Source organism: Bufo gargarizans, chromosome 1 (genome assembly GCF_014858855.1).
Source record: "Bufo gargarizans isolate SCDJY-AF-19 chromosome 1, ASM1485885v1, whole genome shotgun sequence".
Taxonomy (NCBI): Eukaryota; Metazoa; Chordata; class Amphibia; order Anura; family Bufonidae; genus Bufo; species Bufo gargarizans.
Genome location: NC_058080.1, coordinates 595,310,465 through 595,323,888, shown reverse-complemented (window position 1 = coordinate 595,323,888; position 13,424 = coordinate 595,310,465). Strand labels below are relative to the sequence as shown.

The 13,424-nt window shown below is 41.3% G+C and overlaps 1 protein-coding gene across 1 annotated transcript in view; it reads left to right on the top strand.

Moving 5' to 3' along the window:
• ADAMTS19 (ADAM metallopeptidase with thrombospondin type 1 motif 19) overlaps window positions 1–13,424 on the top strand; it is a 355,301-nt gene that overhangs the window by 223,043 nt on the left and 118,834 nt on the right. Inside the window, exons 11-12 of the mRNA XM_044291002.1 lie at window positions 9,655–9,756; window positions 11,640–11,770. Of these exons, the coding sequence (XP_044146937.1) occupies window positions 9,655–9,756; window positions 11,640–11,770 (233 nt within the window). The remainder of the gene's footprint in view (window positions 1–9,654; window positions 9,757–11,639; window positions 11,771–13,424) is intronic.

Here is a 13,424-nt window from a genome sequence, read left to right as displayed (position 1 = left end):
GAACCAGAAGGGTAGTCAGACGAAGCCTGGATCAGGAACCAGCAGGGTAGTCAGACGAAGCCAGGATCAGGAATCAACGGGGTAGTCAGACGAGGCCAGGATCAGGAACCAGAAGCAGCAGCAGTCTTAGAAGCATGTGAACACAGGAGGACCAAGCAAGGAACTGAAGCCACAGACCTCCTATATATATGAGCTAGGCATCCAGCTCCTCCCAGTGGGAAGGAGAAGCCGCAGGGTGGGAGGCTACAATAAACCCAGAAACCAAGATGGCCGCCAGCACATGTCAAACGAAGGAGAACAGTAAGAAGGTAAGACCATGACAGAAGAATCCTAGAGTGTCAGCTGAAGACTTACAAAAGTCTCTGGCATATGCTAACATCCCTGTTAGCAAATCTACGATACGTAAAACACTAAACAAGAATGGATTTCATGGGAGGATACCACAGAGGAAGCCACTGCTGTCCAAAAAAAACATTGCTGCACGTTTACAGTTTGCACAAGAGAAATGAGATGCTGTGGCATGACCTCAAGAAAGTGATTCACACCAGACATCCCAAGAATATTGCTGAACTGAAAGAGTTCTGTAAAGAGGAATGGTCAATAATTACTCCTGACCGTTGTGCACGTCTGATCTGCAACTACAGGAAATGTTTGGTTGAAGTTATTGCTGCCAAAGGAGGTTCAACCAGTTATTAAATCCAAGGGTTCACATACTTTTTCCACCTGCACTGTGAATGTTTACATGGTGTGTTCAATAAAAACATGGTAACATTTAATTCTTTGTGTGTTATTAGTTTAAGCAGACTGTGATTGTCTATTGTTGTGACTTAGATGAAGATCAGATCACATTTTATGACCAATTTGTAAAGAAATCCTTATCATTCCAAACGGTTCACATACTTTTTGTTGCAACTGTATATATATATATCCATGAAAAGCTGGGCAGCACTTCTTTATTTGGTTGAAAGATGAGTGCCAGCGGTAATCCCTCGATTCAGAATGATGAACAAATAATAAAAATCCGCAGCACTCCTTGAAAGATGAAAAAAATGTGCTATTTATTCACACATGTCATATACCCCTCCATGATCTCTAAGTGGGAGAACTTGCAAAATCGCAGGGTGTTCAAATACTTCTGTTCCTCACTGTATATATAATGGTTCTTACATTCATATTACTATTAGTGCAAAAATACTCACCTGCATTCCAATCTCCGTTGAGGCCTGTGTCCTAAGTTCCCCCTTCTAAGCGAAGGCGATAACAAACACATCAAGGACCATTGTGCGGCAATCTGCGCCAGAAATACTCCTAATATATTAGTGATTCTTCAAATAACCAAAAAATTTTACCACTGGGGATGAGCGAATCGACTTCGGATGAAACATCTGAATCCCATTAGCATAAAAATTTGTTAGAATACTGTACAGAGCGAGAGCGCCGTACACTATTCAAATGTATTGGCTCCGGTGAGTTGAAGTTATTACTGTAGTTCGCAGAGTCTCACGAGTCTTTGTGTCATAAATTTAGAAATTAATTTCTACTGTAAAAAAACATTTCCCGAACTCGGGTTCAGTTCCAAGTAGTACCAATACATTCTAATACTGTACAGAGTAAAGTATTGTAACGAAATTTTATGTGAATCGACTTTGAATGTTTCATCAGAAGTCAATTCGCTCATCCCTAGTCACGACCATATAGCAGGATAATCTTAAAAAACAAAATTAGGGAAATTAGGGAAAATTAGAAAAATTTTATTTTATTTTTCAGTGGACCTGAAAAATGTGGCTAAAATGCATGAGTTCATTTTCACCCTATGAGGAGACTATAAAGTGTCAATAGAATGAATGGTATTCACGGATTATACACAACCAGCAGATTTTGTGTTTTAAAGTTTCAAATTTTAGCTGGTTGTCCCTTGGTGGTTTTAGATATCAACTGCTGTTAAACTGGGGCTACACAGAGACTTTGGCTGTAGCAGTGCAGCCTCACAACACACTGGAAGTGAATAGGGCCAAAGCGTGACTTGCAAGTTGCTGCCACAGGGATTCCAGTATCGCTGTTGAATCTTTTTCCAATTCTGGGGTCACAGCAATATGCCCTTTCACTTTCATTATGTTGTGAGGTTGCACTTCTACACAACATGCTTTGGCCGTGCAGCGCTTGTCGCAGCTAAAGTTTCCCCAGCGTTAATGGGAATTAATCTAATTTATTATAATGTGAAAAGGCAAATCCACTATCGTATTTCAAAGTGTTGATTCAAATTGAGCTCCCATAATATCCTTCTTTAATAGAAAGAGGTAAATGTGCTTTTGCTGTGATTTCAGTAGAATTATCAATAAAGGGTTTCTGTCATGAGAAATAACGTTACATAGCTGACTGACATTGGCGAGTGGTGATGTCAGCAGTACATAACTGTGGGCTTTATAACTCCCTGCCTGCCGCCGTTCTCTTAAAATAAAGACTTTTAAAATATGCTAATGAGCCTCTAGGTGCTATTAGGGCGTTGCTACAACCCCTAGAGGCTCGGTCTACGCACCCTTTGGCATGCCCAGGTCCAGTTGATTGACTTTCGCGTTCTCCTCAGTGTCCCGTAAATCTTGCACCTGCGTCGTCCCGTTTAGTATTTGTCGCAGGCGCAGTGAGTGAAGGATGCGCTCCTGCTGCCGGCTTCCTTTCTTCGGTGGCAGGCAGGGAGTTATAAAGCATACTGTTATGTACTGCTGACATTAGTACATCACTAATATCAGTCAGCTACATAACGTTATTTCTCATGACAAAAATCCTTTAAGCCTTAGATATAATATTTTTTTTTATAATAACTAGAAATGAGCGAATTGGAATTCGATCCGAATTTCAGGATAAATTTGATTCTCCTAGAAGCCGAATTTCAGTGAATCGATTTAACCTAAAATAGTATTAAAAATTTAAAAAATTCAACTTACCTCACCCATTTGCTTGCGACTGGCTACCAGCCTCCATCTTGCTTGAAGATCTCGGCCGAAATCCCGTGCGGCGCGAGATTACATTATCATTCCGGCCGGCGTGATGACATCATATGTCACCACGCCAGCCGGCGTGATGATGTAATCTCGTACCGCACAGAATTTCGGCCGAGATCGTCAAGCAAGATGGCGGCAGCCGACCAGTCGCAAGCAAATGTAGGAGGTAAGTTTGATAAAAAAATGTATTGTTAATTTTACACTCAGATGCCACGATCATGTATGAACGTGGCATCTGAGAGGTACATTGCTATCGCAGCTCCCTGTCATTGTACCCGCTACTTACAAAAAAATGTGCTTCGTGACAAAGTAATTCGTCACAAAGCAAATTTTGGGGTGAAATTCGGCAAATCAGCCGAATTGACCTTTTAAGAAATTCGCTCATCTCTAATAATAACATTACTATTGAACATTCTTTCTAGAAGAACACACTTCTTGTATTCTCTTTTTTTCACCCCAAAGTGTGGATCTGCTTGTCTACGTGTTCTGGCTGCTAACGGCGGCTTAGTTTTTGGATGAAATTTTCATTGTTTATTGATTTTTATACAAGCAGAATATGATTGACTTACTCCAGCTGCACGTATTGCACATGTCTTGGCAGAGCAATGTCATAAAACATTAAGTACTGTAACCTTTTTAATGCACTACAGAAAAAAATCAGGGTTATTTGTGTGTCACTTCAGTTGAGGTCAGACGATGCCAGATATTCAACAAACTATTGTTACAAGTGAATAATATAAGTCAGTAAACAATATTGAGAAAAGTATTAAAGAGGTTGTCCGGGTTCAGGGCTGAATGCCTATCAATGAGCCTGGTGATGTCACTGGCACAGATGAGTGGTCTATAGCTCTGCTGGAGGCTGTTTTGGAGGTGGGTGCCATGCTACTTTGCCTCCAAAACAGCCTAGAGCAGCGCTATAGACTGCTTATCTGTGTCGGTGACGTCACCAGGCTCACTGCTACGTGGAAGTCTCCACCTAGCATAGTGAGGAAAAGCCTGGTACGTCACCGGCAGTAAACAAAGAAACCTTGCGCTGCGCGATGCAGTGCAAGGCAAGGGGGACCATCGAAGCAAGGAAATGCTCCACTCATATGTAGTAAAAGAATAAAGAATAGCTTATATCCAGGTTTACCCCTTAACCCGGATAACGCCTTTAAAGGGTCCATTCACACGTCCGTAGAATGGGTCCGCGTTCGCTCCGCAAATTGCGGAACGGGTGCAGGCCCATTCATTCTCTATGGGGCAGGAATGGATGCGGAAAGCACACAGTGTGCTGTCCGCATCCATATTTCCGGAGCGCGCCCCCGATCTTCCGGTCCGCGGCTCCGGAAAAAATAGAACATGTCCTATTCTTGTCCGCAACTGCAGTTGTATGGGGTGCCGGCTGGGTGCATTGCGTATTCGGACGTGTGGATGGACCCTAAGGGTGGGTTTACATCAGGTGTTTTTGATGCATTTTTGAGTAATCAGTAAAACCACTGGCGTTTTTTGTGTTACACTTAAATTTAGAGCACCCATTATACATTTCTGATAGGTATATATAGCTATGCACACAACTTCTCCTGTTTATTGGTTCCAAGGAGACTTATAAGGATATTATAGATGTAACAATGTTTCAGATCTATAGTTATTCATTTGGCTACGATACAAATAGTATATATAAATTCTATACAAGATCAAAAATGTAAAATGTCAAAACATAATCAAGCGAAACAACGTGGCATAAGTAGAAGGCTTCCTTAAATACACAGTATTACACACATAAAATCACAAAATAATAAAACATGATGTATACTATGATTTTGAGTGTGATATTAATGATGGAATATATATGATGTAAATATATGGACTACCTTCTATTAATGCCAAGAAGTAGTTTACATTGATTACACTTTCATACGATTGTGACCAAGAGCCGTACATGCTTTGTGCAGGAATTTAATCCGGAGTGCCATACATGTAGGGTGTGAGAATAAATCTCCTGTTCCTGCAATCTAGCAGACGCAGGTCAGGGTCCCAGCTGTCTCTGACAGCCACAGACCCCAAAGAGAAGACAGAAGTGTGTGTTACTGGTTCTGTCTTTTCCTTTCCTCAATGAGCGCTATGTTGCGAATAGAGGTGGCAGATATGCAGCTTCCTCTATTGGATCGTTGGGTGCTCTCAGACAGAGCAAAAGCAAGACCTGCCCTGCCTGTGTACAATGCCTCTACAGGGGCTATTTTCTCCTGTAACTGGAGCTCCTTTGCATTCTCCACGTACACTTTCTTTCCTCAGGGCACACCCTGTAAATTACGAGGGCTTCTGTCTGGTTGTAGTTGGGGTGCCCTTGATGTTGAACTGTCTGCAGGGTGCTAGGCAGAAGTACACAAGCAAGAGACGGTGGATGATGGAAACAATCACCACGCAGGTTAATTAGAATAAAATCTCTCTTTACAAAGTAGGTGATGAGAGTTCCAGTACAGTTATCAGCCATTGTTACAATCCTGAGCTTACTTTTCCACAATGGCTGTGTATGGGCAGAAGCAATGATGGTAGCAGTAGTCCCTGAGTCTCTCTCTCTTAGCACACTTTACAATATTCCCAAATAACAAAAGGCATGCAATTATATTCTCATTAACTTTCTGCAATTCCGTGGCTGAGGTATGAAGATCTTATATCCAGATGGCAAGGCTTTGTGTGACTGGTGCCGGAGGCAATTAACCCTTTCCACGGCATTAAAGTCTTTAATGTCATAAATGAGCGGTATCTTACTGCCTGGATCCAGTGCATGGCCATGGTGGTTCTAGACCTTCTATGGTTATCTATTCTCTTTATTTCAGGGACAATCTCTTGGTTAAGTAACTCTCTGACACCATTTTGGTCTCAGGAGTGGAAACTCCTAGAGAAGGCTTCACCTTGGGACTTCTTTGAAGGATCTCAAACATGTAGCTTTTGTCTCTTGCTCTGATCAGCTAAGACTCTCTAACTAGGTGGGGGGGGGGGAGTGGGCCAAGTGAATCAGTAGCGTCATTTACCATCCGGGATTTTATAATTGTAGATCTTCCGGGTTGGTTTATTTGATGACGTGTGGCTGTGGTATACAGTACGTAGGGAAGACGATCCGAGAATTTCAATGACACGAACATCTTAATGACATCCGTAAGAATAATGATACCCCTGTGGCCCGTCATGTCAATACCCGACACTCCGGTGACATTGCGGCTGTACGCTTCCAGGGGATTGTGGTGGTACGTCCCTCTCCCCGTGGGGGTAATCTGGACCAATGAGTCCAACAGAAGGAGGCCCAATAGACCTTTAAGTTAGGGACACTACGGCCGCAAGGATTAAATGATCACATCTCATATACCAGCTTTATTGACTGATTTCTGCCACATAACTGTGTTCAGTACTGATATTAGTCAAGGCTTGTCGCCCCGCGGTCTGTCATTCAACCTACCTTCTCCATTCTAGGCAGGGTGGCAGAACATGGCCTGCTTGTTTACCTGCACATACGTCAGTGTGACAATAGGACATAATACAGTATGTCCCATTTGACCTCTTTACTTACTTGGCTCACGGGACACTGCCTGTTCATATATTTTCCATAGTGTCAAATAGGGCACATTTTGCCCTCTGACCTCGTGTTGACATCTTGGTATTCTCTTCTCTCCTTGCAGTCGCCCCCCCCCCCCCATAGCACCATGATGTATTGCAATAATCCTATTCCTTTTAGTTCTGTTCCCTTTGCTACGGTGTTATCCCCTGCTATCTTATTGTATGCCCTTTCCCAGTGTATGCGGCACCCCCAGCCTATATACATTTTCCCTGCCTTATATGATGCCACTGTATCGATTTATGTGGGCATTCCTTACCTATTTAGTGCAGACCATTGCACTGACAGGGTTTCACTAGCGACGGTTACCGCTCCTGTCAGTGATTGGCCCGCTCCGGTCTGCCTGCTTTAGCGAGAGGTAGTGATTTCCCTTCAAAAAGCAGCGTGAGCGGCCGCCGCTTCACGGCTGAACCAGCCCCGGCAGGCTGTCACCACGCTAGTGGCACAGCCGTAGCGCAGCACTGTTATCGCATGCTAGACAGTTAGATCTTACTCCTGATGACTCTACTTTAGAAGAAACGCGTAGAGCCTTTATGTTCTGCCTCCTCTTCTTATGAAGCTGGGCTAACTCTGTTTGGCTCGTCAGTAGTGTTAGGAGTAGGCTCAATCAACATTTTACTACATTGCTAGGGACTTCGATTTAAATCGCCCAGTTTATGGTGGGGACCCTGGCGGTTTTTCACTACTGCCTCAAACTGCTCACTGTGCCGGCCCGGTCATTGGTGTCTAGTTTTATTCATCTAGACATCACTGTTCTCTCCTGTGATTGTTGGGGGGACAAATCTGACTTGGCCGTGAGTGACACGGTTTACCTGGCAGCTGCTGAACACTGTGATTTCTACACGGGGCTAAACTCCCCTTTGCCCTAGGTTCGTTAATTAGCACCAGCCTTGTTCCGATATACAGACCAAAATTTTGAACACACCTTCTCATTCAAAGAGTTTTCTTTATTTTCATTACTATAAAAATTGTAGATTCACACTGAAGGCATCAAAACTATGAATTAACACATGTGGAATTAAATACATAACAAAAAAGTGTGGAACAACGGAAAATATGTCATATTCTAGGTTCTTCAAAGTAGCCACCTTTTGCTTTGATTACTGCTTTGCACACTCTTGGCATTCTCTTGATGAGCTTCAAGAGGTAGTCACCTGAAATGGTTTTCACTTCACAGGTGTGCCCTGTCTGGTTTAATAAGTGGGATTTCTTGCCTTATAAATGGAGTTGGGACCATCAGTTGCGTTGTGGAGAAGTCAGCTGGATACACAGCTGATAGTCCTACTGAATAGACTGTTAGAATTTGTATTATGGCAAGAAAAAAGCAGCTAAGTAAAGAAAAACAAGTGGCCATCATTACTTTAAGAAATGAAGGTCAGTCAGTCCGGAAAATTGGGAAAACTTTGAAAGTGTCCCCAAGTGCAGTCACAAAAACAATCAAGAGCTACAAAGAAACTGGCTCACATGCGGACCGCCCCAGAAATGGAAGACCAAGAGTCACCTTTGCTGCGGAGGATAAGTTCATCCGAGTCACCAGCCTCAGAAATCGCAGGTTAACAGCTCAGATTAGAGACCAGGTCAATGCCACACAGAGTTCTAGCAGCAGACACATCTCTAGAACAACTGTTAAGAGGAGACTGTGTGAATCAGGCCTTCATGGCAGAATATCTGCTAGTAAACCACTGCTAAGGACAGGCAACAAGCAGAAGAGACTTGTTTGGGCTAAAGAACACAAGGAATGGACATTAGACCAGTGGAAATCTGTGCTTTGGTCTGATGAGTCCAAATTTGATATCTTTGGTTCCAACCACCGTGTCTTTGTGCGACGCAGAAAAGGTGAACGGATGGACTCTATATGCCTGGTTCCCACCGTGAAGCATGGAGGAGGAGGTGTGATGGTGTGGGGGTGCTTTGCTGGTGACACTGTTGGGGATTTATTCAAAATTGAAGGCATACTGAACCAGCATGGCTACCACAGCATCTTGCAGCGGCATGCTATTCCATCCGGTTTGTGTTTAGTTGGACCATCATTTATTTTTCAACAGGACAATGACCACAAACACACCTCCAGGCTGTGTAAGGGCTATTTGACCATGAAGGAGAGTGATGGGGTGCTGCGCCAGATGACCTGACCTCCACAGTCACCGGACCTGAACCCAATCGAGATGGTTTGGGGTGAGCTGGACCGCAGAGTGAAGGCAAAAGGGCCAACAAGTGCTGAGCATCTCTGGGAACTCCTTCAAGACTGTTGGAAGACCATTTCAGGTGACTACCTCTTGAAGCTCATCAAGAGAATGCCAAGAGTGTGCAAAGCAGTAATCAAAGCAAAAGGTGGCTAGTTTGAAGAACCTAGAATATGACATACTTTCAGTTGTTTCACACTTTTTTTGTTATGTATATAATTCCACATGTGTTAATCCATAGTTTTGATGCCTTCAGTGTGAATCTACAATTTTCATAGTCATGAAAATAAAGAAAACTCTTTGAATGAGAAGGTGTGTCCAAACTTTTGGTTTGTACTGCATATACCTGACCCCCCCAGTGATACTTACTGGAGGATATAGACTTTTAGTCTCATCTCCCCTTATGCTTATGACCTATCTTTCAAAGTCCCCTGGGCATAGTTTGTGTGACTCCTACTATAAACAGGGGGTCTATTGGTTTGTTTTGATAGGGCTCATATGCCTGCCCCCTTTTTTAAGCATTTTTAATAAAATTTGCTGTTTTAGCGTCCCTATTAATTTCCGTGAAACAAAATGAGTAAAATACAATCATATAAAAAATTGGCCCCGAAGGTGTACATAGCCTTTAAATTAACCATTTGGGGCACTGCAGATTCAGCAGGAAGGAGAAGTTTAAGTCCTTCCTTTATATTTCTCATTTTCCTCTAACCCTCTTCTGGCTTTTGATCAAAAAAATTGCATCAATAGCTTCGTCAAAAATTGTGTGACACCACCCTCATGCTCTGAGCATGAGCCTTAACTTAAACACATTTATTTCCTGTGCATTGTATTGAAAGATGCACTTTAAATATGTACCTGCCATTTTTAACATATTTTTTAGCATGTTATTTGTACAGGACTTTGGTGTAAACTGGAGGGTGAAAAAGAGTGCAGAACAAGACTGGACCCACCAATGGATGGCACAGAATGTGGCAGTGAAAAGGTATGGATATCCGTGACTAGATTGCATCACAGCACTCAAGTATATTTGCAGTTAGAGAAACAGATTCATCCAGGCATTAGTGAGATAAAATCATTAAATAAGTTTTAGAGCAGCCATGAAATTGAATCATTTGGTCCGCTTGGGGCATACATGATTTAAAGATGGCTCACAGATGCATTTCAGACACTCCATGCATCACAAAATCTTCTGTACCCATATTGCTGAGGCCTAAAGGAGCAAAATTTTAAACGTTATCGCTATACTAACACTTATGTAATGATTTTATTTTATTAATGGCTGGATGAATTTGTCTGATAAAATACTAACTGCAAATAAACTTGAGTGCTGTGAATTTCCTCATTGTTGAAAATGGAGACTGCAAGAGTTAAAGCGTATAGAGTTAATTGCTCACTACACTGTATACCTTTAATTATTGCATCACCTGCATAGATCTTGGCACCTTAGCGCTCAGGTAAGAAATAATTTGGGCAAAATCAGATCAGCCTAAAACATGGAAAACAACTATTCTTCAGCTTTTGCCTCTTGCAGCACTCGATGTGAGGACGTAGTAGGTGGTAAGGTTGATGTGGTTAGTATGCTACATACAGTAGCAAAAATCTGAATAAGAAATCAATACACTCTAATGTGTTCTGATAAGATTTAGGCCTGTCAGAAAACATTAGTAAGGTCCTAGAAGGTGAGAAACTCATCAATTTTGGAAAGTAACTGGCCGTAGTGCTAAAGGCTAAGGTCCAGCTTATAGAAAAGAGTGAGAGCATTTATTAGAAATGTCTAACATTGTATAAAAATAGATATCTCTAGGGGACATATTTTTAACGCAATATAAATCGAGATGCATACATGCACTTCCAGACAAATGACTTTTTAAATGCATTGTTTCTGAGCTTAAAGGGGTTATCCAAGATCTATAAAAAACTTGAATATTTAACTAAATGTAAAATAACTTGAGGCCGTAATAAGTATATATATTATTTTGTGTGTGTTTCAGATATTTCCCAATGCATTAAAATATTTATTGCAGCAATTAGTTACAACATAAGGGGAATGCATTCATCCATAATGGGGACTCTGTTTAGTATCAGTCAACAGCTTCCAGTCTCGTTCCAGAGTTTATTTTGCGCTATCAGAATTAATTGCGTTCAAAGTTTCCATTAATACCATATGGACATTTTTCTCACATGAAATAGACAATTAAAATAGAAGACTTTGTAGTAAGATGTTGACAGCAAATATATTTGAGCCCTAGTGTGATTCTCTTTAAAGCAGAATGCCAAATGTATGCTGAGTCTGTCATGCAATTTTCAGTATTTCCAACATAAACACACCAAGCGACACATAATCTTTACAAAAGGTTGTTTGGTCTAAAATAAAAGTTTATAAATGTAAATTTGGTGAACCAGAAATGTTTCATATTAAGCAACCGTTTTCTAATACAGTAAAGATACATCCACACGTTCAGGTTTCCTGATGTAGTTTTCAAAGCCAAAATCAGGAGCAGATCATAAAAGTAAAGAAAATATAATGGACAGATATGACTTCTCTTTTTTAAATTCACTTGGCTTCCAAAACTGCATCAGGAAACATGAACATGTGGCTGTATCCTAAGGGATCAAGGAAAAATTCTCCCTGCTGTAGATTAGCAGCAACGTTTGTCTTGGTTCCTCAAAAATCATGGTACTTGCATCGCTTGGGGGTGTAAAAACTTCTCCGCAGTCATGAAAAAGCATGAGCACCCACCTATGTATGGTAAACATCTTTATCCCTCACCTATCTACTTCTGTCTGCAGTTTTGACACAGTATTGTATAATGAAATGAAAATGCAGCTGTGGTAGAAATTAATTATTGACACATTTATACACAGTGGTGTAGAGTTGGAGAATGCACCAGTATGACATCATCTTCTGAACACCTGTCTGGGGAGTGGAGTTCTTGGAGTTCCTGCAGCAGAACATGTGGAGCTGGAGTCCGCAGCAGACAGCGTAAATGTCTTAGGTAACAACATATATTCATTGTTATTCTCCTCATTTGTTATCTTCAACATACACTAGTCATGAGGAAAAACTAAGTACATCGTTTTTTATGGTTTTACGTATCAGCAGGGGCGTAACTACCATAGCTGCAGACTATGCAACTACTATGGGGCCCAGGGCAAGAGGGGGCCCACTCTTAGTTGAGATTATCTCCTATTCTACTGGAGGTGAAAACTTGGTCAGGAGTCTACCCTCTAAAGGAACAACTTTTAGCAAATGAAGCTGTGGAAAAATGACCCAAGGGTTATTGATAGGGGTTTAGGCAGAAACCCTTCTGTCCTGTGTGGAGGGCCTGGTTTGATCCTTGCTATGGGGCCCTTACTTCTCTATGTACCCCACTGCGTTTCAGTACATAAAAAAAAAATCTGGTCCTTAGAAGGTCTTAAAATTAGGTAAATATGACTTTAGATGAACCACAGAACACAACAGATTCCACTGTTTCCTTAATCACTAATTATTAACAGAAATAAAGCCAAAATGGAAAAGCTCTGTGTGAAAAACTAAGTACAATCCATGAAGCAATAATTTGTAGAACTGTCTTTAGCAGCAATAACTTGTAGTTATTGTTTTCTTTATGACTTTATCTAGCATCATTCTGGAAGGGCTGTGGAGTTGGATTCGAGGTCAAAGCTAATTTTGGGTGGAGTCAAAGTCAGTAGGAATGTATCTGTTATTAATATTCAGTAATTAATACATTTATTAACTTTCATATAAATTGAGTAAACATTTAGAAATTTGAATTATAAATATCAAAGATGAGTGAATCGAATCCAACAAATTGGAATTCAATCCAAATTTCATGATAAATTTGATTTGCCGCAAAGCGGTAAACCTGAAATAGTGTAAAGAAAACAAAAAAAATCATACTTGCCTCCTCCATTTGCTCGCGACGGGACAGCAGTCACCATCTTGATTGAAGATCTCTGCCAAAATCCTGTGGTTGATGACGTCACCACACCGGCCGGTGTGATGACGTCAACTCGGGCCGTGCGAGATTTTGCGCAAAATCTTCAAGCAAGATGGCGGCAGCCGGCCCGTTGCGAGCAAATGGAGGCAGTAAGTATGATTGAATTTTTTTTCTATAATTTTAAACTGTATTATTACTCTCAGATGCCATGATCAGGTATTAAAGCAGCATCTGAGGGGTACTGTTCTGCTCACCTGAGTTAGAGAATCATTACAGATCACGTCTGCCTCAGTCTTTGTATTTATGAAGGGTTTAGTGTGATTATAGCACCATCTAGCGGTGTTAAGTTGTATTACACTTTGTTTTTCCTGTTAAAAAGACTACTGCATTGTGGGTGGTGTAACTGCATTGTGGGAGTGCAAAGCATCCTGGGAAAGAGAAGTCTCCAGTCTCCAGGACACATAAGCAGAACTATCCTATGCATGTCTCCTTCTCAAAATCCACCATCCTTGTAAAATCATATCTGTTGAGAGATCTACCTTTGTTTCAGGGACATCATGTTATGCAGAGCTGTTCAGCTAGTTGAAATTGTTACTCAGGGAGTTGTTATTACTGTTAGCTAGCCATGCAATCTTATGTACAGGCAGCCATTTTACCATGTTCTTTTTAGTGTTAATGTAATGTGATAGTACATGATATGCCATGCTTA